We start from the raw sequence: 26,044 nt of genomic DNA, 5'->3' as shown, positions 1-26,044 counted from the left end.
TACTAAAAGCTAGTATGCAGGTGCAGCAAGCAACTAGAAGGCAAATGGTATGTTGGCCTTCACCGCAAAGGGATTTGAGTACAGGGTTAAAGATGTCTTGCTGTAATTGTTTAGAGCCTTAGAGAGGCCTGGAATATTGTGTATAGTTTTGGTCTCCTTATCTAAGGAAGGTTTTACTTGCCATGGAGGGAGTGCAATGGAGGTTTACCAGACTATTCCCTGGGATGGCAGGATTGTATTAGGAGGAGAAATTGAGGGAACTGGGCCTGTATTTTCTAGTGTTTCAAAGAATGAGAGGTGATCTCTTTGAAACTTACAAAATTCTTACAAGACAATATAGATGTACATAGGATGTTTCCCTGGCTGGTGAGTCTGAAGAGAATAGAGTCTCAAAATAAAGGGCAGGGCATTTATGATTGGGATGAGGAGGAATTTCTTCACTCAGAAGGTGGTGAATCTTTGGAATTCTCTACTCCAAAGGTCTGTGGAGGCTCAATCATTGAATATGTTCAAGATGGAAATCAATAGGTTTCTGGATCCGAGTGACATCAACGGATATGTGGATAGTGCAAGAAAGTGGCGTAGGGGTAGATGATCAGCCATGATCTAACTGAATGGCGGAGCAGACTCGATAGGTCGAATGGCCTACTCCTGCTCCTATATGTTTTACAAAAGGGCAATTCCCCCAACCCCAAACCCCCATTCTTTTTAATTAGGCTTGAGAATGATTTGGCCTACAAGTCCAGACAATTGAACTTTTAATGACTGATTAAGCCTCTATTTCGTCAATGTCAAAGAGTTAAATTATAAAGTCAGGTTAAATAAACATGGCTTGTATTCCCTGGAGTTCACAAGATTGAGAGTAATCTAATCAAGGTGTTTAAAATGATAAAATGATTCAATAGGGTAGATACATGAAAATTACTTTCTCTGGTAGGAAAATTCAAAACAAAAGGGCCCCATCAGGAGTGAGATTAGGAAGCACTTTCTCAAAAAAGACCGTGGAAATCTGAAATTCTTTCCATCAAAAGGCTATGCATGCAGGAGCAATTGAAATTGTCATTGATAGTTTTTTTGCAAGATAAGAGGATCATAGAGTTGTAGAAATATGCAGAACAGAAGGAGGCTGTTTGGCCCATTGTGTCTGTGCTGGACACGGAGCAAAGGCGGGCAAATGGTGTTAAGGTACAGATCAGCCATGATACAATAGCATGCTGAAAAGAGCTTGAAGGCTGAATGACCTACTCCTGCTCCAATTTTCCAACATCAGCTAGTTCACAATACTTGCTTTCTTAACTTATTTTTGCAAAATATTTTTCATTTCTATTTCTGTGTCAGTTACACGGGTTACTGGAAATGCCACTGTGGCCACTTCTCTGTAACTCTTGCAGATTATAATGCTTTTAATAAGTTTTTATAAACAACTTTCAGTACAACTCCAAGATATCAGAAGGTGGTATTAAATCCAAGCACACCAGGAGGCACGTGGCAGATTCAGCTTGAATCACCCTGCCAACTCAAGGCTGCACATCTTGACAGCACAACAGCTGATTTGGCACTGGTACAAACTATGTAGCCAGTGATACTTTTGTGCAGCTGAGTTGCAGACAGCACAAAGGCAAAGGTAAAAGTACATGGTACAAACCCTTAGCTCATTGAAGTCACAAGACAGTAACCTTAAAAACATGAGATAAAAACAAAAAAAAACTGCGGATGCTGGAAATCCAAAACAAAAACAAAAACAGAATTACCTGGAAAAACTCAGCAGGTCTGGCAGCATCGGCGGAGAAGAAGAGTTGACGTTTCGAGTCCTCATGACCCTTCGACAGAACTTGAGTTCGAGTCCAAGAAAGAGTTGAAATATAAGCTGGTTTAAGGTGTGTGTGTGGGGGGCGGAGAGAGAGAGAGAGAGAGAGAGAGGTGGAGGGGGGGGAGGTGTGGTTGTAGGGACAAACAAGAAGTGATAGAATTACCTGGAAAACTCAGCAGGTCTGGCAGCATCGGTGGAGAAGAAAAGAGTTGACGTTTCGAGTCCTCATGACCCTTCGACAGAAGTTCTGTCGAAGGGTCATGAGGTCTCGAAACGTCAACTCTTTTCTTCTCCGCCGATGCTGCCAGACCTGCTGAGTTTTCCAGGTAATTCTGTTTTTGTTTTGGATTTCCAGCATCCGCAGTTTTTTTGTTTTTATTAAGAAGTGATAGAAGCAGATCATCAAAAGATGTCAACAACAATAGTACAAAAGAACACATAGGTGTTAAAGTTAAAGTTGGTGATATTATCTAAACAAATGTGCTAATTAAGAATGGATGGTAGAGCACTCAAGGTATAGCTCTAGTGGGGGTGTTTTTTTTTAAAAAATAATGGAAATAGGTGGGAAAAGGAAAATCTTTATAATTTATTGGAAAAAAAAGAAGGGGGAAACAGAAATGGGGTGGGGATGGGGGAGGGAGCTCACGACCTAAAGTTGTTGAATTCAATATTCAGTCCGGAAGGCTGTAAAGTGCCTAGTCGGAAGATGAGGTGTTGTTCCTCCAGTTTGCGTTGGGCTTCACTGGAACAATGCAGCAAGCCAAGGACAGACATGTGGGCAAGAGAGCAGGGTGGAGTGTTAAAATGGCAAGCGACAGGGAGGTTTGGGTCATTCTTGCGGACAGACCGCAGGTGTTCTGCAAAGCGGTCGCCCAGTTTACGTTTGGTCTCTCCAATGTAGAGGAGACCACATTGGGAGCAACGAATGCAGTAGACTAAGTTGGGGGAAATGCAAGTGAAATGCTGCTTCACTTGAAAGGAGTGTTTGGGTCCTTGGACGGTGAGGAGAGAGGAAGTGAAGGGGCAGGTGTTGCATCTTTTGCGTGGGCATGGGGTGGTGCCATAGGAGGGGGTTGAGGAGTAGGGGGTGATGGAGGAGTGGACCAGGGTGTCCTGGAGGGAGCGATCCCTACGGAATGCCGATAGAGGGGGTGAAGGGAAGATGTGTTTGGTGGTGGCATCATGCTGGAGTTGGCGGAAATGGCGGAGGATGATCCTTTGAATGCGGAGGCTGGTGGGGTGATAAGTGAGCACCAGGGGGACCCTATCATGTTTCTGGGAGGGAGGAGAAGGCGTGAGGGCGGATGCGCGGGAGATGGGCCGGACACGGTTGAGGGCCCTGTCAACAACCGTGGGTGGAAAACCTCGGTTAAGGAAGAAGGAAGACGTGTCAGAGGAACTGTTTTTGATGGTAGCATCATTGGAACAGATGCGACGGAGGCGAAGGAACTGAGAGAATGGGATGGAGTCCTTACATGACCCCAGCCGTGTATTCACTATACCCCCTGACCTTCCCCTCTTCGATGCTGAACGTTCAGTGCTCAGCAAAGGACTTAGTTTCATACCCTTACGCCCTCACCTCAATGAATTTTGGGCTCGGCATGATGCTGAACTCTTCTTCCGCCGTCTTCGTCTCCGGGCTCATTTCTTTGGGCAGGAGTCCTCTCCCAGTTCAACGGATCCTTTTACCCATCTCCAATATTCTCCCTCCACCTGGACCCCTCCCTCTGGATTCTTACCTTCTCTTGATCTTTTCATTGAGAACTGTCGGCGCAACATTAGTCGTCTCAATTTCTCTGCTCCTCTCACCCATTCTAACCTGTCTCTCTCTGAACTTACTGCACTCCATTCTCTCAGGTCCAACCCTGACATTGTCATCAAACCCGCTGACAAGGGTGGTGCTGTTGTTGTCTGGCGCACTGACCTCTACCTCGCGGAGGCTGAGCGTCAACTCGCAGATACTTCCTCCTACCTCTCCCTGGACCATGACCCCACCACTGAACATCAAGGCATTGTTTCCAGGACTGTCATTGACCTCATCTCCTCTAGGGATCTCCCTCCCACAGCTTCCAACCTGATAGTCGCCCAACCTCGGACGGCCCGCTTCTATCTCCTACCCAAAATCCACAAACAGAACCGCCCTGGTAGACCGATCGTCTCAGCTTGCTCCTGCCCCACAGAACTCATTTCTCGTTATCTTGACTCCCTTCTCTCTCCCCTTGTCCAGTCCCTTCCCACCTACATCCGTGATTCCTCTGACACCTTACGTCACATCAACAATTTCCAGTTCCCTGGCCCCAACCGCTTCCTCTTCACCATGGACGTCCAATCCCTCTACACCTCCATCCCCCACCAGGATGGTCTGAGGGCCCTTAGCTTCTTCCTCGAACAGAGGCCCGAACAATCCCCATCCACCACTACTCTCCTCCGTCTGGCTGAACGTTCTCACGCTGAACAATTTCTCCTTCAACTCCTCTCACTTCCTCCAAATAAAAGGTGTGGCTATGGGTACCCGCATGGGCCCCAGCTATGCCTGTCTCTTTATGGGGTAGGTGGAACATTCCTTGTTCCAGTCCTACTCCGGCCCCCTTCCACAACTCTTTCTCCGGTACATCGATGATTACTTCGGTGCCGCTTCGTGCTCTCGTCGGGACTTGGAAAAATTTATTAATTTTACTTCCAATCTCCACCCCTCCATCATTTTCACGTGGTCCATCTCTGACACTTCCCTTCCCTTCCTTGACCTCTCTGTCTCAATCTCTGGTGATAGACTGTCCACCAATATCCATTACAAACCCACCGACTCCCACAGCTATCTTGACTACAGCTCCTCACACCCCGCTTCCTGTAAGGACTCCATCCCATTCTCTCAGTTCCTTCGCCTCCGTCGCATCTGTTCCAATGATGCTACCTTCAAAAACAGTTCCTCTGACATGTCCTCCTTCTTCCTTAACCGAGGTTTTCCACCCACGGTCGTTGACAGGGCCCTCAACCGTGTCCGGCCCATCTCCCGCGCATCCGCCCTCACGCCTTCTCCTCCCTCCCAGAAACATGATAGGGTCCCCCTGGTGCTCACTTATCACCCCACCAGCCTCCGCATTCAAAGGATCATCCTCCGCCATTTCCGCCAACTCCAGCATGATGCCACCACCAAACACATCTTCCCTTCACCCCCTCTATCGGCATTCCGTAGGGATCGCTCCCTCCGGGACACCCTGGTCCACTCCTCCATCACCCCCTACTCCTCAACCCCCTCCTATGGCACCACCCCATGCCCACGCAAAAGATGCAACACCTGCCCCTTCACTTCCTCTCTCCTCACCGGCCAAGGACCCAAACACTCCTTTCAAGTGAAGCAGCATTTCACTTGCATTTCCCCCAACTTAGTCTACTGCATTCGTTGCTCCCAATGTGGTCTCCTCTACATTGGAGAGACCAAACGTAAACTGGGCTACCGCTTTGCAGAACACCTGCGGTCTGTCCACAAGAATGACACAAACCTCCCTGTCGCTTGCCATTTTAACACTCCACCCTGCTCTCTTGCCCACATGTCTGTCCTTGGCTTGCTGCATTGTTCCAGTGAAGCCCAACGCAAACTGGAGGAACAACACCTCATCTTCCGACTAGGCACTTTACAGCCTTCCGGACTGAATATTGAATTCAACAACGTTAGGTCGTGAGCTCCCTCCCCCATCCCCACCCCATTTCTGTTTCCCCCTTTTTTTCCCAATAAATTATAAAGATTTTCCTTTTCCCACCTATTTCCATTATTTTTTAAAAAAAAACACCCCCGCTAGAGCTATACCTTGAGTGCCCTACCATCCATTCTTAATTAGCACATTCGTTTAGATAATATCACCAACTTTAACTTTAACACCCATGTGTTCTTTTGTACTATTGTTGTTGACATCTTTTGATGATCTGCTTCTATCACTGCTTGTTTGTCCCTACAACCACACCCCACCCCCCCTCCACCTCTCTCTCTGCCCCCCACACACACACCTTAAACCAGCTTATATTTCAACTCTTTCTTGGACTCGAACTCAAGTTCTGTCGAAGGGTCATGAGGACTCGAAACGTCAACTCTTTTCTTCTCCGCCGATGCTGCCAGACCTGCTGAGTTTTTCCAGGTAATTCTGTTTTTGTTTTTGTTTAAAAACATGAGAGGCTGCTGCCAAATGACATCAGCAGCATAACCCATAATATTTTACAATGACATAGATTGGAGCAATTTTCACATGTACAATAATTGTATCACCTGATTGTTGTCAAGCAGAAAACTTTGAAATTGCAGCTAGATTACATTATCTGACAGAGACTTAACACAGATTATCACTCCTGAACTATTATCACAAAAAAGGCTTGGTCAAAAAGACATGCTTCCAATTTCTGATTTTCAAAGCAATGTATTTATTTCAGTATCACAGATGCCAAATTAGAGCATATTTTAATGTTTTCAAAACATGTTATAACTAGGTAATGAATCTTCTAAACGTAATTTTGCACCGATTCTGCTGTTAATGCTCAGTAAATCTGTTGCGTGAATCCTGATACTCTATACATGTGTAGATACTCTATTTTGTAATGTACATAATTACTCACTAGTACTTTACAAAACATTAGTTTTCTTCTTTCCTTTTCCTGCAGTAACTCATGCTTGGTATGGTTCCAAAGTGTGAACCGCCTAAAGTTTTCCTGTTCACTGGACATTTTTCATATCGGAACCTAAACAAGTGTCAATGTGACTCAGGTCACCACACTCATCTTTGAGCGACTAGATTAAATGATAAAACTGCACTATAGACTTGAGCATATAACCCAGACTGACCCCTTCAGTGCAGTAATGAGGGACTGCTGCATTGTCAGAGAAATGTTAAACCAAGATCTTGTTTATTCACTCAAGAAAATGTGAAACATTGAACAGCACTGTTTAAGGAAAAGGTAATCTTGCGGTGTACTGGCAATGTCCCTCCCTCAACTACCACCAAAACATTTCCTGGTTAATCATTTATTTGCTTTTTCTCGGATCTCACTGCCTACAAAGCAGTAGTGGTTCATTTCAGTTGCCGTGCTCTTTGGGCTATCCCGAGGCTGTGGTAATGCACTATATAAATGAAAGTGCTTTCTAGAAACCAAAATTGTCAGTGCACTATTAAAATGTGTAGACGATCACAGCTGAGTAAAACTTTGCCCTCAATTTTTTGTCAATACCCCCTGAATTAGGAGCAGGAATGCTAGCAGATTTTTCACCTCCTTAACCTAAGCCACAGATACACAATGCATTACCCCAATTGTCACTCCCATTGAGGTGAACTAAACCATCAAATTCCGGTTCAGGGCATGGTCCAAGTGGAAAAAATAGCATCTTAAAGATAAGAAAAACGGAACAGCAAAAGTCAGCATTAAAAACAAGTGATAAAGATAACAAATACACAGGAGCAGAAAAAGTTCCAGGAAGTAGTAATAATAAAATCTGTTTTAAAAAAGATTGATGAACGATATAAACATATTAAGCTACCAAAATAGCAACGGCAGAGAATCGTTAACAAGTGTCATACATCAAAATGTGATAACAAAATCATCCTCAGGGCATATGGGCAGTATGACGACAGTTCATGGGCTCTTACTGCACAGAAGCAGGACATTCTGTCCATCATGCCACTTAGGATCCACTCCATCCAGACCAGGTGACTTTTCTCCTTTGAGGGCTGCTAACCTTTGAATTACCTCCACTTTACCCATTTCTATCCAATTAATTTCTTTACTACCTCCTTTTTGTTGCAATATTGGTAGCATCCTCTTTTTCTTCAAGAGAGAGAAGAGAAGAGATGTGAAGGCAAATGCAAAGTACTGAGTACTTCAGCCAAGCCCTCTGCCTCCACAAGATGATCTCCTTTTTCACTCCTAATTGGTCTCAGTATTCTTTTCTCCTTTTACTATTTATATGTTTAGAAAATCCTTTACTGTTCCCCTTTATGTTACCCATTAATCTATTATACACTCTTCGTCCCTGTTGTAGTTCTCAACTCATTCCTGGGGTGAATGGCTTATTTTATGAAGAAACTTTGAACAGGTTGGGCCTATACCCATTGGAGTTTAGAAGAATGAGAGATGATCTTATTGAAACATAAAAGATCCTGAGGGGACTTGATAGGGTGGATACCAGAAGGTTGTTTACACTTGAGGGAGACTAGGACAAAGGGGCACGGTTTAAGGATAAGAGGTCTTAGAGATTTTAAGACTGTGACGAGAATTTTTTTCTCTCAGAGGGTCATTAATCATGTGGAATTCTCTTCCCCAGAAATAATGGAGGTTGGGTCATTGAATTTATTCAAGACAGAGTTGGAGAGATTTTTGATAAACAAGAGAGTCAGGGGTTATGGCATGCAGACAGGAAAGTAGAGTTGAGACCACAACTAGACCAGCCATGATCTTACTGAATGCTGGAGCAGGCTTGAAGTGGCCTACTCCTGCTCCTATGTTCCTCTGCACGCTGTTCAGTTTGGCTCTCTACTACACTATGAACTTGACATTTATCTCAAGTCTCTTTTTTCTTTCTGCTTTTAATTTCTGCACCATTTCCTTATTGGCCTGGAAACATACTGATTAACAATATTTACATATACAAATTTCAGGATCCCTTTCCTCCCCACCCCTCCCTTGCCCTTTACATGGCTATTTTCCCAGCCTCTATTAGGCTAATTGAAGTGCTCTGTTACCACTTTACTATTGCTCTCGCAACTTTCTTAAATTTGCTCCTGTATCTCCTCACTGCTTGATGGCCTATAGCACATTTCCAGCTCCTTTTCTTTTCCTTAACTCTTCCCAAGGAGATTCTGTCCTTAAACATATGTTCACACGAACATACAAATTAGGAGCAGGAGAAAACCATTTGGCCCCTCGAGCATGCCCAGCCATTTGATAAGATCATGGCTGATCTGTTGTGACCTCAACCCTACTTTCCTGTCCATCCCCTTTGACTCCCTTGTCAATCAAGAATCTATCTAACTCAGCCTTGAAAATATTCAATGACCATGCCTCCAGTGCTCTCTGGGGAAGAGAATTCCACAGACTATACGGCCCTTGGAGAGAAAAAAATCCCATCTCTATAACAAATGGGAGACCCCTTATTTTTAAACTGTGTCCCATGGTTCTAGTCCCTCCCAAAAGGGCAAACTTCCTCTCAGCATCCCTGTCAAGTCCCCTCGGCATCTTGAATGTTTCATTAAGATCACCTCTCATTCATCTAAACTTCAATGGATACAAGCCTAACTGTCCAACGTTTCCTCTTAAGACAACCCCTTCATCCTAGGAATCAGTCGAGTTGAACCTTCTCTGGACAGTTTTTAATTATATCCTTTTCTGAAGTAAAGAAACCAAAACTGTACACAGTACTCCAGGTGAGGTCTCACCAATGCCGTATACAACTGTAGCAAAACTTCCCCACTTTTATACTCCATTCCCCTTGCAATAAACATCAACACTCCATTTGCCATCCTAACTACTTGCTGTGCCTACATACTAACTTTTTGTGATCCCTGTACCAGGACACCCAATTCCTCTGTACAGAGTTATGCAATCTGTATCCATTTAACACACTAGAAGCTCCACACCAACCAAAATAAAGCAGCCTGCTTGATTGGCATCCCATCTACCACATTAACCATTCACTCCCTCTACCACCAACACACAGTAGCAACAGCATGTACCATCTACAAGATGCACTGCAGCAACTCACCAAGGCTCCTTCGATAGCACCTTCCAAACCCATTATCTCTGCCACCTAGGAGAACAAGAGTAGCAGATGCATGGGAACACCATCACCTGCAAGTTATCTTCCAAGCTACATAGCATCCTGACTTGGAACAATTTCGCCGCTCCTTCACTGTAACTGAATCAAAATCCTGGAAGACCCTTTCTAATAGCACTATAAGTGTACCTACACCACATGAACATCAGTGGTTCAAGAAGGCAGCCCACCACCACCATCTCAACGGCAATTAGGGATGGGCAATAAATGCTGGCCTAGCTGGCAATGGCCACATCCCGTGAAGAATAAATGTTTAAAAAAATGCTGCTTTTCTATTCTTCCTGCCAAAGGAGACAAGTTCACATTTTCTCACAATATACTGCATCTGCAAATTTTTTGCCCACTCTCTGCAACTCTTTATGTCCTCTTCACACTTACACTCCTATCTATCTTTGTGTCATCAGAAAATTTAGCAACCATACATTCCGCCCCTTGATGCAAGTCATTCACATAGATTGCAAGTAGTTGAGGCTTCAGCACTGATCCCTGGGGCACTCCAGCTTGCCAACTTGAAAATGACCCATTTATCCCTCTAGCCCAGAACAACTTGAACCTGCAAACATCATTCACTTTCCTAGACTGTAAGAGTATCTTTGATCAATCCTTCCTTTTTTGCCCTCCTTATCTTTCATGAACACATTGGAGACAGAGCAATTGTTTTTCAATCCTCCCCTTGTTTCAGTCAGGATTACTCTCAGTGCCACATGCTAGTGAGCGTAAGAATAGGAAGATTGAGCAGTTTAACATGTTGCTAGGGAAAGAATCGGAGGGAAGGCTTTAGATTTTTGAGGCATTGGGACTGGTTCTGGGGCAGGTGGGACTTGTACAGGAAGGACAGGTTACACCTTAACAGGACTGGGATTAATGTCCTCGTAGGGAGGTCTGCTAGTGCTGTTGGGGAGGATTTAAACCAGATTGGGAGGGGGATGGGAACCTGAGGGGAAATTCAGAGTGGAGAGGAGAAAAAGTCACTGGGAAGTAGAGAAGTATTAACTGCTAAGGAGGATATATCAGAGATTAGTATTAAGGTGAATAGAATCCTTGGGAAAGTTTGATAGTTTTAGAGTAGGCAATAGTAAGTCATTTGATAGGGTCAGAGTAAGGGGCAAAGTAAAAAGCCTAAATCAGGGTTAATGTGCATGCACGTGAATGCATAGAATGCGGTTAATAAAATTGGTTATCTCCAGGCACAGATCGACAAATGGAAATATGATACCATTGATATAACAGAGACTTGGCTCAAAGAAGGGTAGGAATTGGCATTAAATATTCCTGGGTACAAGGTGTTTAGGAGAGGCAGGAAAGGATGAAATGCTGTGGGAGGGCGTGGTTGGGGGGGGGGGTGTGGGTTGGAGAGTGGCAGCACTGATAAAAGATGGCATTGCAGGACTGGAGAGAGAGGATGTTCCAGAGTGGTCAAGGAATCTCTCTGGCTGGAGATAAGGAATGAAAAATGTTATAATCCCTAGCCGAGGTTACCACTGGACAAGCATGATCCCAGGATGGAACCCAGCTTGATAGATTATAACTTTTATTTTTTGTTTGCTTAGGTATGTGGAGAGTAGCTACTGAACAAAGTCACAGCAGTCAGCTAATGAGCTTTTAATAAAAGAATAAAACATTGATTCAACAAGAAAAGATGAACAATACTCCTTCACCCACAACTATACCTTTACAGATATATACAGATTTGTAAGGTAACATAAGTTACAAAAACTCTTATACTTTAATGTTCACAGTAACCACAGTCCATGTAAACCAATTGGTGACCTGTGGTCAGACACATCACACTCTGAAACCAAGTGACAGATGCCACCTCAACCAGATGATATGGATCTCTTCTCAAATCCCCCCAGACACTTGTCTCACTGAGTCAACCAATCTCACCGAACTCAGTCTTTCACACAAGGGTTTCCAATCTCCTCTTTCCAAAAACTCACTTTGGAATCTTCCAAACCAATGCTTTCTCTCAGACACCTTCCGCAAGGGTTCACCTCCAAGGTTTCGAACTCTCCTTCTGATGTTCCTCTCCCCTGGGTCACCTCATGCATTCAAGCTTTCTCCCATGCATTGTCTCTCACTGACTTAGCTGTCAATAGTAAACCACTGCTTCACATGCTCGTAGTAATGAGTTATAGACCTCTTTGGACCTTCTGACTTCTCACAAGCCTTTATATCGCTTTGACTCTGCTTCCTGCAGCTTGGAGCTTTAAACTTGAAGCTTGGAGACCTTCTCTGCCCTTCACTCTTAACTTCACTTAATAGGACCTTTTCCAGGTTCCTGTTCTTCCTTTGACTGGAAGATCTGCTTGGGACTTTCTGTTGTTTCACTCCCCTGGATTCTTAGGAGTTTCTTCTTTAGATTGGGACTGGCTATCTGCCCTTTCTAAGTTGCTGTTGCTTGGCAGCTGTCTTCAAAACCAACTGAACTCAAATAGCTTCCAAATCAAACTGCTGTTTCTAGTTTCTTGTGCGTGTGTCTGTGGGAAGGACCTGCCTCTCTGGATCCCTGTTGCTAGGCAACAGCCCAGTTTTTCTACTCTTGTGTTTGCTGAAATTAGCTTAGAGTCTTAAAAACTCATTAGAAATGCAGGGACCTTTTAAAGCGAAACAAATTCAACATGACCTTTTCTTAACACAGATACCGAAATATAAATCAAACTTAAACAGTAAAGCTAAAACTCATTCCTAACACCCACAAATACCAATATAACTTTCTTAAACTACCTCTACATCCCTTCCACTAGTTGGTGGTCTATATACTACACTGATCAATGTTATTGCCCCGTTTTGTTAGGAAATAGAGAAATAAATTTGCAAAGATATTACACAGAGGTGCCAGAATTACGCTATAATTATAATGGGGGGCTTCAATTATCCAAATATAGATTGGGATAGGAATAGTGCAAAGGGACAAGAGGCACAAGAGTTCCTGGAATGTGTTCAAGATAATTTTCTGTAGCAGTATGTTTCCAATTCAATGAGAGGGCAGGCACTGTTGAACCAGATTCTGGGGAATGAGTTGGCTCAAATAGCTGCCAGGTAGGAATCTCAGTAGTATAAATGGGAAAGGTTTAAGTGCCCTGTCACAGAATGCAATGTTACAGAGTGGAGTTGCTGCGAGTTTGGTGAGAAGTAAGTACAGTGAGGAGGAGAGGGAGATGCCCTTTTCTTTTCCTTTCTCTACCTTTCTCAGCCTGCAAGAGACCAGGAGTTGAAAAGCTGCACAAGAGGGCTGAATTTTGAAAACATCCAGGAGTGACATCACAAAAGCAACACAAGTTCATTGGTTGGTGAGAAACTGCTGTTAGGGAGGGTCCTCAATTTGCTGAAAATTAGAAAAGTACAATCTTCGTAAAAGAAAGAGCTACTTAGATTTCAGTAAGAAACACAAGCAATAGGGAAGTAAAGTTAAGTCAAGGCCAGGTAAATTAAAGATTATAAGTAAACCAAAGTAAAATAAAGTTAACATAAGAGAAGTAAGTTGAAGCCATGGCAGGACAGCTTGGTCGTGTGGAATGCGTGGCCTGAAATATGTGGGAAATCGAGGACACCATGTGCAGGAAGTGTCACCAGCTGCAGAACCGCTGGGTTTCGGAGCTTGAGCAGTGGCTGGAGTCATCCGCAAGGCTGAGAGCTTTGTGGATAGCACATTCAGAGAGGTGATCACACTGCAGCTTAGGAGCCTGGAGGCAGAAAGGGAATGGGTGACCGCCAGGCAGTCCAAGGGACCTCGGCAAGTAATGCAGGAGTCCTCTGGGGTTCCATTTGCCTATTGATTTTCCCATTTTGGATACTAGTGAGGTGTTGGTTCCTCAGAGGAGTGCAGTCAGGACCAGATTTGTGGCATCATGGACGACTCTGCTGTACAGGAGAGGAGGGAGAAGAGGGAATGAACAGTAGTGATAGGGGAGGATTTGTTAGTTAGGGGAACAGACAGGCATTTCCGTGGCCATAGGCATGACTCCAGGATGGTATGTTGCCTCCTTGGTGTTACAGAGCCTGTGCAGGACATTCTTCTGGGGGAGGGTGATCAGCCAGAGGTTGTGATCCATGTTGGTACCAAAGACTTAGGTAGGAAAGCGGATGAGGTTCTGAAAGCAGATTTCAGGGAGCTAGGAAGGAGATTGAAAGCAGGACCTCTAAAGGAGTAATCTCAGGATTACTCCCAGCCCCACATGCTAGTGAGTATAGGAATAGGAGAATTGAGTGATTAAACACGAAGCTGGAAAGCTGGTGTAGGAGGGAGGACATCAGATTTCTAAGGCATTGGGAATGGTTCTGGGGGAAGTGGGACCTGTAAAAGACAGATGGTCTACACCTGAACAGGACTGGGACAAATATCCTTTTGGAGATTTGCTAGTGCTGTTTGGGGGTCATTAAACTAGATTGTTAGGAGGCTGGGAACCCAAGGGAAAATTCAGAGCAGGGAATAGGAGAAGAATTAGTGTGACCCTCTGAAAGACAGAAGAAGCACAGGTTAAAAAGTGTACAGCACAGGAATTTGGCAGTGTTAAAAGGTGCATATGTAATTTCAATGAGTGTAGCAAATAAAGCTGATGAACTGAGAGCACAGAAATATACATGGCAACATACCAGTGCTGTAATGGAAACTTGGCTTAAAGAGGGGCAAAAATTGCAGATCAACATCCCTGAATATAGTGTTTTCAGGCAGGATAGAGATGGGGATATAAAAAAAGGTGGGGGTGTAGCATTATTGGTTGAAGAAACAATTACAGCCGAGAAGGGATGATATACTAAATGAAGCATCAAATGAGGCCATATGGGTTGAGCTCAGAAATTAAAAAGAGCCAACCACATTGCTGCTATAGACCCTCAAATAGTGGAAGGGAATTAGAAGAGCAAATATGTAGGCAAATTTCTGAGTGCAAAAACAATATGGCAGTAATAGTTGGAGACTTCAACTATGTTAATATCAATTGGGATATGAACAGTGTGAAGGGCGCAGAAGGCACAAAATTCTTGAGCATTCAAGAAAACGTTTTCAGCCAGTACGTAACAAGCCCAAACAGAGGGGATGCAATTCTATATTTAGTCGTAGGAAATGAAGCTGAGCGAGTGGATGAAGTAGCAGTGGGAGACCATTTTGGAGATGGTGACCATAATACAATTAGATTTATTATCATTATGGAAAAGGACAAAGATAGAACAGGAATAAAATTTCTAAATTGGGGAAGACAATTTTACAAAGCTGACAAGTGAACTGGCGAAAGCTACTAGAAGGAAAAAGTGTCAAATTAGTGGGAGGTATTCAAAAGTGAGATTCTACAGACACAGTGTAGACATATCCCAACAAAGAAAAAGGGTGGTACTGCCAAATCTAGAGCCCCCTGGTTATCCTGAAGCATACAGTGTAAGATAAAGCAGAAAAAAAGAGCTTATATGACAGTCACAAAAAGCTTAATACTGTAGAAAGCCTCGAGGAGTATAGAAAGTACAGGGGTGAAGTAAAAAAGGAAATTATGAAAGCAAAAAGATACGAAAAAATATTGGCAGGTAAAATCAAAGAAAACCCAAAGGTGTTTTACCAGTACATTAAGAGCAAGAGGATACCTAAGGAATTGCAGGGCCTGTCAGAGATGTACATGGTAACTTGTGCGTTGATACTGAAGATATGGGCAGGGTTCTCAATGTCTCAATGAGTACTTTGTCTCTGTCTTCACTAAGGAGAGGGATGATGCAGACATTCTAGTTAAAGAGGAGGAGTGTGAAGTATTAGTTACAATAAGCAAAATGAGAGGGGAAGTACTGAAGGGGCTGACATCCTTGAAGGTGAATAAATTACCAGGGCCAGATGGAATGTATCCCAGATTGTTAAAGGAAGCCAGGGAGGAAAAAGCAGATTCTGTAAGGATCATTTTCCAATCCTCACAAGATACAGGCAAGGTACCAAAGAATTGGAGGTCTACGAATGTTGTACCAATATTTAAAAAGGGTAAAAGGGACAGGCCAGAAAATTATACGGTCAGTCTGACTTCGGTGGTGGGCAAATTATTGGAATCAATTCTAAGACACAGAATAAACTGTCACTTAGAAACACACAGATTAATCAGGGATAGTCAGTATGGTTTTGTTAGGGGAAGATAGTGTGTTATTAACTTAATACAATTTTCTGAGGAACTAACAAGGAGGTCGATGGGTGATGAGGGTAGTGCAGTGGATGTTGTCTACATGGATTTCAGTAAGGCATATGGCAGTAATTCAGTAAGGCAGACTGGTCAGAAAAGTGTGATTCTGTGGGAAATGGGGAAAGTGGTGAGTTGGACTGAAAATTGGCTCAGTAACAAGAAACAAAGGGTAATGGTTGATGGGTGTTTTTGCGAGTGTAAAGAAGTTTCCAATAGCTTTCCACAGGGCTCGGTGTTGGGGCCCTTGCTGTTTGTCATATATATTCATGATTTGGACTTAAATGTGGAAGTCATGATTGGAAAATTTGCAGATGTCACAAAAATTGGCCATGTAGCTGATAGTGAGAGGATAGCTATTGTCTCCAGAATTATATAAATGGTTTAGTTGAGTGGGCAGAAAAGTGGCAAACGGAATTCAATTCAGAGAAGTGTGAGGTGAGGCATTTGGGGAGGGCAAACACGGCTAGGGAACACTCAATAAATGGGAGGATATTGAGACGGATTGAGGAAGTGACTGACCTTTGGAGTGCATGTCCACAGGTCCCTGAAGGTAGTAGGACAGGTGGGCTTGATGGTAAAGAAAGCATATGGAATGTTTCCTTTCTCAAATGAGGTACTGAATACAAAAACAGGGACGTAATGCTGGAACTGTATAAAACACTGGTTAGGCCAGAGTTGGAATTTTATATACAACTCTAATCACCACATTACAGGACGGGCATAATTGTTCTGGAGAGAGTACAGAAGAGATTTACAAGAATGTTGCAAGGGCTTGAAGAACAGCTACAAAGAACAATTGGATAGGCTAGGGTTCTTTTCCTTAGAACAGAGGCTGCGGGGTTACCTAATTGAGGTGTACAAAGCTATGAGGAGCCTAGAGAGAGTAGATAGGAAAGACTTGTTTCCCGTAGCTAAGGGGTCAGTTACCAGGGGAATAGATTTAAGGTGATTGGTAGAGGGATTAGAGGGGACATGAGGAAAATCTTTTTTTATCCAGAGGGTGGTGGGCATCTAGAATTCACTGCCTAAATTGGTGGTTGAGGCTGAAACGCTCAACTCATTTAAAAGATACTTGGTTATGCACCTGAAGGGCTGTAACCTGCAAGGTTATGGACCAGGTGCTGGAAAGTGGGCTTAAAAATGAGCGGCCAGTTTCTTTTTTTTTATGGCCGGCACATACTCAATGGGCTTTATGGCCTCTTTCTGTGTTGTAACTTTTCTATCTTTACTTAAAATAGATAAGGTACCAGGACCGGATGAGATGCATCCACGGGTACTGAGGGAAGTGAGAGTGGAAATTGCTGAGGCACTAGTGATAATCTTTCAGTCTTCCTTAGATACAGGGGCGGTGCCAGAGGACTAGAGAATTGCGAATGTTACATCCTTGTTCAAAAAAAGGTCAAGGATAAAGCTCGCAACTACAGGCCAGTCAGTTTAACCACAGTGGCAGGGAAACTTCTGGAAATTACAGTTCAGAACAAAATCAATAGTCACTTAGACAAGTGCAGGATAATTAATGAAAGCCAGCATGGATTTATTAAGGGAAAATCTTGTTTAACTAACTTGGGAGTTTTTTGAGGAGTTAACAGAGAAGGTTGATAAGGGTAACACTGTTGGTGTACTGTATATGGATTTTCAAACAGCATTGGATACAGTGCCACACAACAGACTTGTGAGCAAAATTCTAGGTTGTGGATTAAAAGGGAAAGTAGGTACTTGGATAAGAAATTGGCTGAGTGACAGGAAATAGAGTAGTGATAAATGGTAGTTTTCAGATTGGAGGAAGGTTTGTAGCGGAGTTCCCAGATGATACAAACATTAGAAACATTGTCAACTGTGATGAGGATAGTCTTGAACTTCAGAAAGACATAGGCATGTTGGTGGATTGGGCAGATAAGTGGCAGATGAGATTCAATGCAGAGAAGTGTGTGGTGATTAATTTTGGCAGGAAGAAAATATAGGAACAGTATAAAACAAAGGGAGAAACTCTAAAGGAGGTGCAGGAACAGAGGGACCACAGTGTATATATACATAAGTCATTGAAGATGGCAGATTATGTTGAGAGAGCAGTTAATAAAGCATATAGTAACTTAGGCTTTATTAATAGGGGCATTGAGTACAGGAGTAAGGAGACCATGTTGAAGCAAGGTCTAATTGGCAAAAGGAGTAATAATGATGTAAACAAAAATGTTTTAACCAGTGGGTGGTTGGAGTCTGGAATGAACTTGCTGAGAGGGTGGTGGATGCAGGTTCGATTGAAGTGTTCAAAAGGGAATTGGACTGTTTTCTGAAAAGAAAGAATGTGCAAGATTATGGGGACAAGACAGGGACTGGGACTAGAAAGGATGATCTTTCAGGGAGCCAGTGCACTCGATGGGCTGAATGGCCTCCTTCTGCACTGTAAAGATTTTGTGGTTCTGAGGTCTCTGCTATTGCCACCAGATCATAATCCTGTGTGGTAACTTGTACCTACAGCTCATCAACTTTATTCACTACACTCCATACGTTTACACACATGCACTCCAAATCCACCTTAATCTGCTTTATATTATTTCCTTATTTGATCCCTCGTATTTTGGAACTACTTTTTATTCTAATGTTGTTTGTCTCTCCCAGACTATTTGTGCATCTTATTTCTCCTCCGATGTTTCATTCTGATTTGCCTCCACCTGCTGAGTTTGCTTAAACCCTCCCCGACAGCTGTAGTTAACTTCCCCATGAAGACATTGGTCTCAGCCCTGTTGAGGTATAACCTGTACATTATGTACAGTCATCTAAATAAGAGCTCTGTACACAAATACATGTAGAATTAGAAATATAACAAGTTAGAACTATAAATTCAGCCTAAAGGGTATGATTTAATTAACAAAAAAGTGATCTGTCTACAAGTTGGGCAGGACTAGAAGCTACATATTCCAGGCTAGATAATGTTTAGAAAGCACAGGGAAAGTGGGAAAGAGGGGTGTAAATATTGATAAAAATTACAGCACAAACGAAGGATTTCAATAAGAATGATCAGGCAGTAGAAACAATGATATCAGCCCAGAACACCACAAGCGGTTATTAATAAGCAAATCAGCCAGAAATTTGTGACAAGGAAGAGATAACCGTTAATTAGGAATTGTCACAAGTTGCTGGCTGATTTGCACTGCTCTGTCTTAGCTTCCCAAAAATGGCATCTCATTCTTAACTGCCCCATCATTTTCATTCCATTCAGTACATCAGAAAGTTAAGTCTAGTAATTTATAGCACAATTACCCTTTTATTGATACGTTAATTGCAATGACTTAAAATCAACCTCTCTTGTCCAGAAAATTAACAATTAAAAGTGTGAAGTATCATTCCTTCAGGATTTGTTGTTGAAGATTTTGTCAATTTTTTTCTCTTTTAATCCAACCTTTCCTTTGCACTGGTGAAAGGTCACTGACTTGGAACATTAACTCTGTTTCTCTCTCCAAAGATGCAGCCAAGACTTGCCAACATTTTCTGTTTTTATAACTTTACTTTGTTCTGTTTATCATCTTTCTGTACCCGATTTGACATTGAAATTGCCCATTCTAATAACTTCTTCTTTGATTAAAAACAACATTGTGCTCTCCTGCATTGAGCAGCAGGACATTCACTGTAAGTGCACTTTAGATACAAAATAAACTCGCCATGGGAAGTTAAGTCATCATTCCAAGTTTAAGTACCCCTTTAATGATGTGATAAATGTTAATTACTGCCAATCAACCACTGACATTAACAATTATAAGTGTGCAATTTCAATCTCATTCCTTTTGGTTAATCATTTAATTTACTTTTAACTTTTTAAACATTTTTTCTTTCCTTCTTTTTTTTTCGCTTCCTGCTTTGATAATTCACTATTTTATGCTTCCTTGTTTACACTTTCCTACTCCTTCAATCTGATTGGTTAAGGAAGTGCAAGTTGCTTGCTCCGTTTTCCCAGACTCACATTTCCAGCAATTTACCATATCAAATATCATTGAGTTTAAATAGGCAAGGGCAAATTTACCTAACAGCAGGCACCTTTTGTTGATCAATTACATGATTTATTTTTAGGTGATTAAGAGAAAGAATGCGGTAAGGGGTAATGTAGGCCTATTAAAGACAGATGAAAGCAAGACTATCATGGACAATATGAAAATGGCAGGCTTCTTAAATTAATACTGTTTGTCCATTTTCAAAGTACTGCAAAGGAAGAAAAGAAATACCATCAACATAAGGAAATATAAAGAAATCTAGCCAAGGGGAGAATTTCAATGGATTTAACACATCAAAAAATTGGTAGTGAAGAAAACAACAGGGATTAAGTTGACACATTTCAAGGATCTAATGGTTTCCACCTCAGAATATAATCACTAAGTGAGAAAATTGCTGATGCATCCATCACAATTTTCCAAAGCTATGTAGATTCAGGAATTGTGTCTTTGGATTAATTATTTGCAAATGTCATCCCATTATTTAAGGAGGGTGGTGGGAAGAAGCCAGGAAATTATAGAACTATCTGTAGGTTAGCATTAGATCCAGTGAAGTTATTGGAATTTACCAGACAAAGTGACTGAGCACATGAGCTAGTATAAACTAACCAAACTGAGTCTGGGTAAGTCATGTCTGATTAATCATGAACTTTTTGAGGTCGCAAACCTATGGATCAGAGTGTCTATGAACATCTTCTACATGGATTTCCAGAAGGAAATTAGTAAGGTTCCCCACATCAAAAATGAAAACGTACACAATTGGAAGTAAACTTGTGACATGGGTTAGTAATTGGTGACAGAGAAGGCATAAAGGGAATGTACTTTTGTATGTGGTAAGTGGTGTTCCCCAGATATCTAAACTAGGAAATGTCTTTCTGCATTTTTGGATGACTTTGTTGACGTGTAGGAATTGCATATCTAACTTTGCAGACCAAACGAAGTTCGGCGGCATGGTGAGCTGTGTAGATGGGAACAGGGAGTTATAAAGATACACACAATGCATCTTGAACATTTCTAGCCTGTATCGTTCAGGGCGACACCAGATGATCCATTTACTCACTTTAATCTTTTTAGGAGACCAAAGTACCTTTATATGAAATGGTTTTCTGTGAGTTATTAGAACCGGGAGCATAGAGCTGACACTTAAGAATTGTATTCCAGATTTCATCCATCCCTGCCCTTCAAAAGATCACACAGCCAACAAAAATTATAATATGAAACAATAAAGCAAAGAGCGGGCAAAAGACTTGCACTTATCTAGCACCTTTCACGATCATTGGGCGTCTCAAAGCGCTTTACAGCCAACGTAGCACTTCTTTGAATTGCAATCATTGTTGCAGTGTAGGAAATCAAGAGAGCAAAAACCCTCCCTGCAAATACCGAAAAATCACAAGCAAAATTATATCAATCCAGAAGCAATCACCACGCCTTATTACAAAGCACAAACACTCTGGAATATGCGGTAAGGCAGGATTTCTCAATGTTCTGTTGCCTTCAACAGAAGTCTCGCTTATTTCGGTTTTACCATTTTGGTATCACATTTCTATAACATACATCGCCATAAAACCAAACTGAAAATGCACAATCGTCCTATTCGATCACAACTCTGACACAATAAACCCTTTTACACTGCTGTTGACAGCTCTTAAGTTCACTTGTATACTGGTCCCCAGCTAGGCAGAAAAAGCCGCCACTTACAGACTGGTCCAAATAGCGAGCGCCTCGTTGCCTTTCGGGATATATTGGGAGGTCAAACTTGGCGCCGACAGTAAGAAAAACCACATCCCCCATGATGTCAGGCAGGTGCACATGCGCCTTACGTCCAGCTGGAGGGGATTCGTCTCGCGGGCGCGGGGGCGCTTTGCTACGCATACTCATGCGCATTCGCCCGGGCAGTGGGCAGGCCCTGGAGATTTGACTGCGAGATTTCCTCAGCTTGCCTGAGGTGAGTTGTCAACTTGTCTTGTTTCACGGTCAAGCCTTCCGACATTTCGTGATTTATTAATTAACTCGGTTTCATATTTTTCTCACTTCTTTGATCCTATGGCTGGGAAAGTAAAATGGGCGACAGACATCGAGAAATCGGTGCTAGTGAATAATTTTGAGAAGAGGGGCTGGGGTCAGACATCTACTGATGAAGACTGGAACTTCTACTGGTGAGTGAAGCGCAGGTTCTGCTTTGTGATTTGAATTAAGTTGTCATTTATTTAGTATATTTGTCTTGAGATTTTATAAAAGAAATTTACTGCTAACCTGATAGGTGGGATTAAGTGGGAGCTGTCCTCTGGACCCTCCATTTGCCTCTGTGAGTGATTAATATGGTCACTGTTCAGGAAGGATCTCCACCTTCATTCTCTAGCTGTAACACCATTTCAGATCTTCAGGTTCCCTGACCTATCATTCCCTTTCTGTACTTGTACCTTTCTTGTTGATTGTTGTTTACGGCTCTTTGTTTAAATCTCTGCCAGTTTTTTGCTCCTTGCAGACTACCCTCTTTGAGCATCTCTGTTTATCTCTTTAAGATTGCATTCACAGCATTGGTGTGAGATCATTTCAGTTTTGCACTGAATCAAAACCTGAAGTGTAAATCAGATGTTGAGATCTGATATGACTTTGAAACAAACCAGTGCAGTCAATGTGGAGGATAATTCACTTAATTAAACAAAATTCTGAAAATTATCCTTACTACAACCACCATTCCGGATGTTTGTCACTTTGCTGATCGATATTTTTGAATAGAGAAAAGACAAAGAAGAATGTTTGCAAACAGGAGTCATCTTTAAAAGGACTGCTTTTTCAGGGAGTCTCATTCTGCTTCACGAGTTGAGTCTCAGATTTATCCCATGCATACAGAGGAAATATAAGCCCTGTTTTTTTTTCTCTAATTTCGTCTATCTCATTAAACCCTTTCCATCTATCCTCACTTCCAAAAACATGCAAAGAGCTTATGGACAACTTTCTTACTAAGATTGAACCTCTATGTTTAGCTGCCTCTGTGGCTTCTCTCCCTTTTCCTTGCCCATCAAATCAAACCTCCTTCCTGGTTATCATCTTTCGAGGCCTTGAACCTCTTTCTCATGTAGTTGCTTACTCGTAAGTTTTCTCTTTCTCTCATTTCTCACCTTCACCCTCCAAGACCATCTTGTCCAGGATACTCACCTGTTTCTATTCCCACCACAAACCGCTAAGCCCCCAACTCCTCTTCCTGACTCTAAACTTTTCAAAGAAAACATCCTCGACCCATCTCACCACGAAAGCTCTTGTCCTGTTTCCATTCCTTTCTTCCCCAAAGTCCTTTTAATGTGTTATCTCATAAGTATTTCCCACAACTCTCTGTTCCAACACTACCACAACATCTAAACATTGTAACAAAAGTTCACAATGACTTACTTTGATGATGGTACATTATTTACTCTCAACCTCCTAGACCTTTCTTCAGCCTTTGACCCTGGCTTCTTCAAAGACCACTGTTTCATTGTGTAGCTCAGCAGAATTGCCCTTGCTTGATTCTACAGTTGTCTATGTTATTATGGCCACAACACCTGTTGCAGTGGCTTCTCTTCTCCTACCATCCTTGATATTTTTCTCATCCACATTTACATGTCTCCCATTGGTGGCCACATCTGCAGATATGAGGATCATTGGCATTGTATAACATGCTTGTCCCTATCCTATATGATGCCCAGGAAACGGTGGAAAGGGACAGGTAGTTGCAGCTCCATTGGGTCACCCACAATCACCTAAAGGCCAAGATGGATAGTCAGAACACAGGTGTTTAGCTCCTCAGATGGCTTTTCAGTAACTTACAGCAGTGAAAATAGGACAGAAAATTTCAGATTTTCCAATGGTGGATTTTTAAATGCATTATTTTGCATCCATACATATGAGGGATCAAATCACCATGTCCACACCCCAATATGTATTACAAGTAGAACTCAGCTAATTACCGTAGTATGGAGGAACATGAGAGAATGGAAATTCTTTTAATGACGAGGAGAGTAAAAAACATGAATTGTACAATAAGATATTTGAAGGAATGGTTAAATACACTGCTTGCTGTGATACTTAGTGACACAGACCAATAAAGTCCAGAATTAGTTCCTTGTCAGTGCTGAGTTACCTGATCTTTGCTCCTGATTGCTGTGCAGTGACTTCTGTTGGAAAGAGCCTAGTTTGATGTTCAAAGCTTGGCAGCGCCTATTGTCTACATGCGTATGGCCTGTGTAGTCGTAGTAAGAGTGCTGCCAATTTAATGGAACTGTAAACCAGCACCTGCACTGTCTCTAATTTGTCACACTGCTTGTCAAATAGCCAATAGCAGAAATTTCCTCCAACTATGAATTGTCCAAAGTCATTGTCTTTGGTCCTCATCACAAACTCAGTTTCTTAGCCACCAACCTCCATCTCTCTCCCTGGCAATTATCTGAAGCTAACCCAAACTATTTGCAAACTTGATGTTGTTTTTGACCTGAGGTGAGCTTCCAGTCTCACTTGCAACTCTATAACATTGCCCTACTTCATCCTGCGTCAGCTTACCTGTTGCTGAAACCCTCATCCATGCCTTTGTTACTTCGAGGCTTGAATATTCCACCCCTGGCTGGCCTTTCATCTTCCATCCTTCATTTTTGTTTTTAAACTGATCCAAAACATTCATCTGTATCCTAACTCACACCAGTGTTGTTTGCCCATCATTCTTGTGCTTGTTGGCCTACATTGGTTGCCAGTCTGGCAATAGCTCAATTTTGAAATGATTGTCCTAATCACCAAGTCTCTCAATGGCTTTCTCCCTACTTATCTGTGTGACCTCTTCCAGTCCTGCAAACATCATATCTCTAATCTCCTCCAATTCTGGTTCTTGCAAATTACCAATTTGAACAGTTGTATGGTTGGTGACTGCATTTTCAGTTATCTAGCCCTATACTCTGGAGTTTCCACTTTAGCTCTCTCTTTTAAGATGCTACTTAAAACCTACCTTTTTGGCTATCTGTCCTAATATCTCCTGATGTGGCTTAGTACTAAATTTTGTTTGACAACAGAGTAAAACTTCCAAGGTATGTTAAAGATGCTATATAGATGGAAGTAGTTGTTGTAGAAGGAGGCATGAGAGTTTAATACTATCTAGCTGGTATTGATTGAAGAAAAAGAAAACTTTCTTCGAATTCTTGGATATAAATGACTTTTTTAAAATGATAAGTACAACTAGAAGTCACAAAGGAATTTATCATAGTGTTTGCAATAATTGCAGCTGTTAATTTGCTTTGTTAAAGTTGGATGAATGCAGTAAAAATTAAGAATGCATTTCACAAATCCATAATTTCAAATCCATATTGCATAATTGGGATTCTGCCTTCTCCATGGAGCACCAGTGTAACACATCTTTTAGTGGTCTGCTGGTCATTGTTGAGCAACATTGTGATATGAGCACAGCCGATGTTAATGGCTGCACAAACCAAATTCCAGTATGGCTTATGGGCCATACACTTTTTTGTATCCTGAAAATGAGAAGACAATACTGATCTCAACAGCAAGAAGTCCACTAACACTTTTGGAATTCTAAAAATTAAAAGTAAAATTTTTATTCACGAGAATAAAAGAAAATTAAGCACACAAGATTACAGTTGCACAATTAAAGTTATCCTTACAAAATGTTCCACCTTAAAGACTCACTACTTGGTCAGACCCACAATAAAAACTTCCAGGCAGCACTCCTTTATAGATCACAAAAACAGAATTACCTGGAAAAACTCAGCAGGTCTGGCAGCATCGGCAGAGAAGAGAAGAGTCGACGTTTCGAGTCCTCATGACCCTTCAACAGAACTAGGTGAATCCAAGGAAGGGGTGAAATATAAGTTGGTTTAAGGTGTGTGTGTGTGTGTGTGTGTGTGTGTGTGTGTGTGTGTGTGTGTGTGTGTGTGTGTGTGTGTGTGTGTGTGTGTGTGTGTGTGTGTGTGTGTGTGTGTGTGTGTGGCTGGGGGGGTGGTTTGGGTGTGGGGAGAGAAGTGGAGGGGGGTGGTGTGGTTGTAGGGACAAACAAGCAGTGATAGAAGCAGATCATCAAAAGATGTCACAGACAACAGAACAAAAGAACATATAGGTGTTGAAGTTGGTGATATTATCTAAACGAATGTGCTAATTAAGAATGGACGGTAGGGCACTCAAGGTATAGCTCTAGTGGGGGTGGGGGGAGCATAAAAGATTTAAAAATATTTAAAAATAATTAAAAAAACAAAAGGAAGGGGGAAGAAACAAAAACGGGGTGGGGATGGAGGAGGGAGCTCAAGACCTAAAGTTGTTG

The 26,044-nt window shown here is 42.2% G+C and overlaps 2 protein-coding genes across 4 annotated transcripts in view; one reads left to right on the top strand and one right to left on the bottom strand.

The window, feature by feature from the left end:
• Positions 1-21,712, bottom strand: part of LOC121281890 (bcl-2 homologous antagonist/killer-like) — a 78,298-nt gene extending 56,586 nt beyond the window's left edge. The window contains exon 1 of the mRNA XM_041195020.1: positions 21,448-21,712. Within this exon, the coding sequence (XP_041050954.1) occupies positions 21,448-21,633 (186 nt within the window). The 5' untranslated portion in view covers positions 21,634-21,712. The remainder of the gene's footprint in view (positions 1-21,447) is intronic.
• The window catches only part of LOC121281889 (probable tubulin polyglutamylase TTLL1), a 104,269-nt gene continuing 99,804 nt past the window's right edge, over positions 21,580-26,044 (top strand). Inside the window, exons 1-2 of one of the 3 annotated variants that reach the window (XM_041195018.1) lie at positions 21,580-21,694; positions 21,806-21,905. Coding sequence is in view for 2 of the 3 variants with exons in the window: in XM_041195017.1 (XP_041050951.1) it covers positions 21,793-21,905 (113 nt within the window). In the remaining variant the exon portion in view is untranslated. Of the gene's footprint in view, positions 21,906-26,044 lie in introns of all 3 variants that reach the window. The other 2 variants (XM_041195017.1, XM_041195019.1) reach the window with 2 other exon arrangements.

This window comes from Carcharodon carcharias, chromosome 9, assembly GCF_017639515.1.
Source record: "Carcharodon carcharias isolate sCarCar2 chromosome 9, sCarCar2.pri, whole genome shotgun sequence".
In the NCBI taxonomy this organism is placed as follows: Eukaryota; Metazoa; Chordata; class Chondrichthyes; order Lamniformes; family Lamnidae; genus Carcharodon; species Carcharodon carcharias.
The sequence above is the reverse complement of the archived record's forward strand: the minus strand, read 5'-3'. Positions and strand labels throughout refer to the sequence as shown.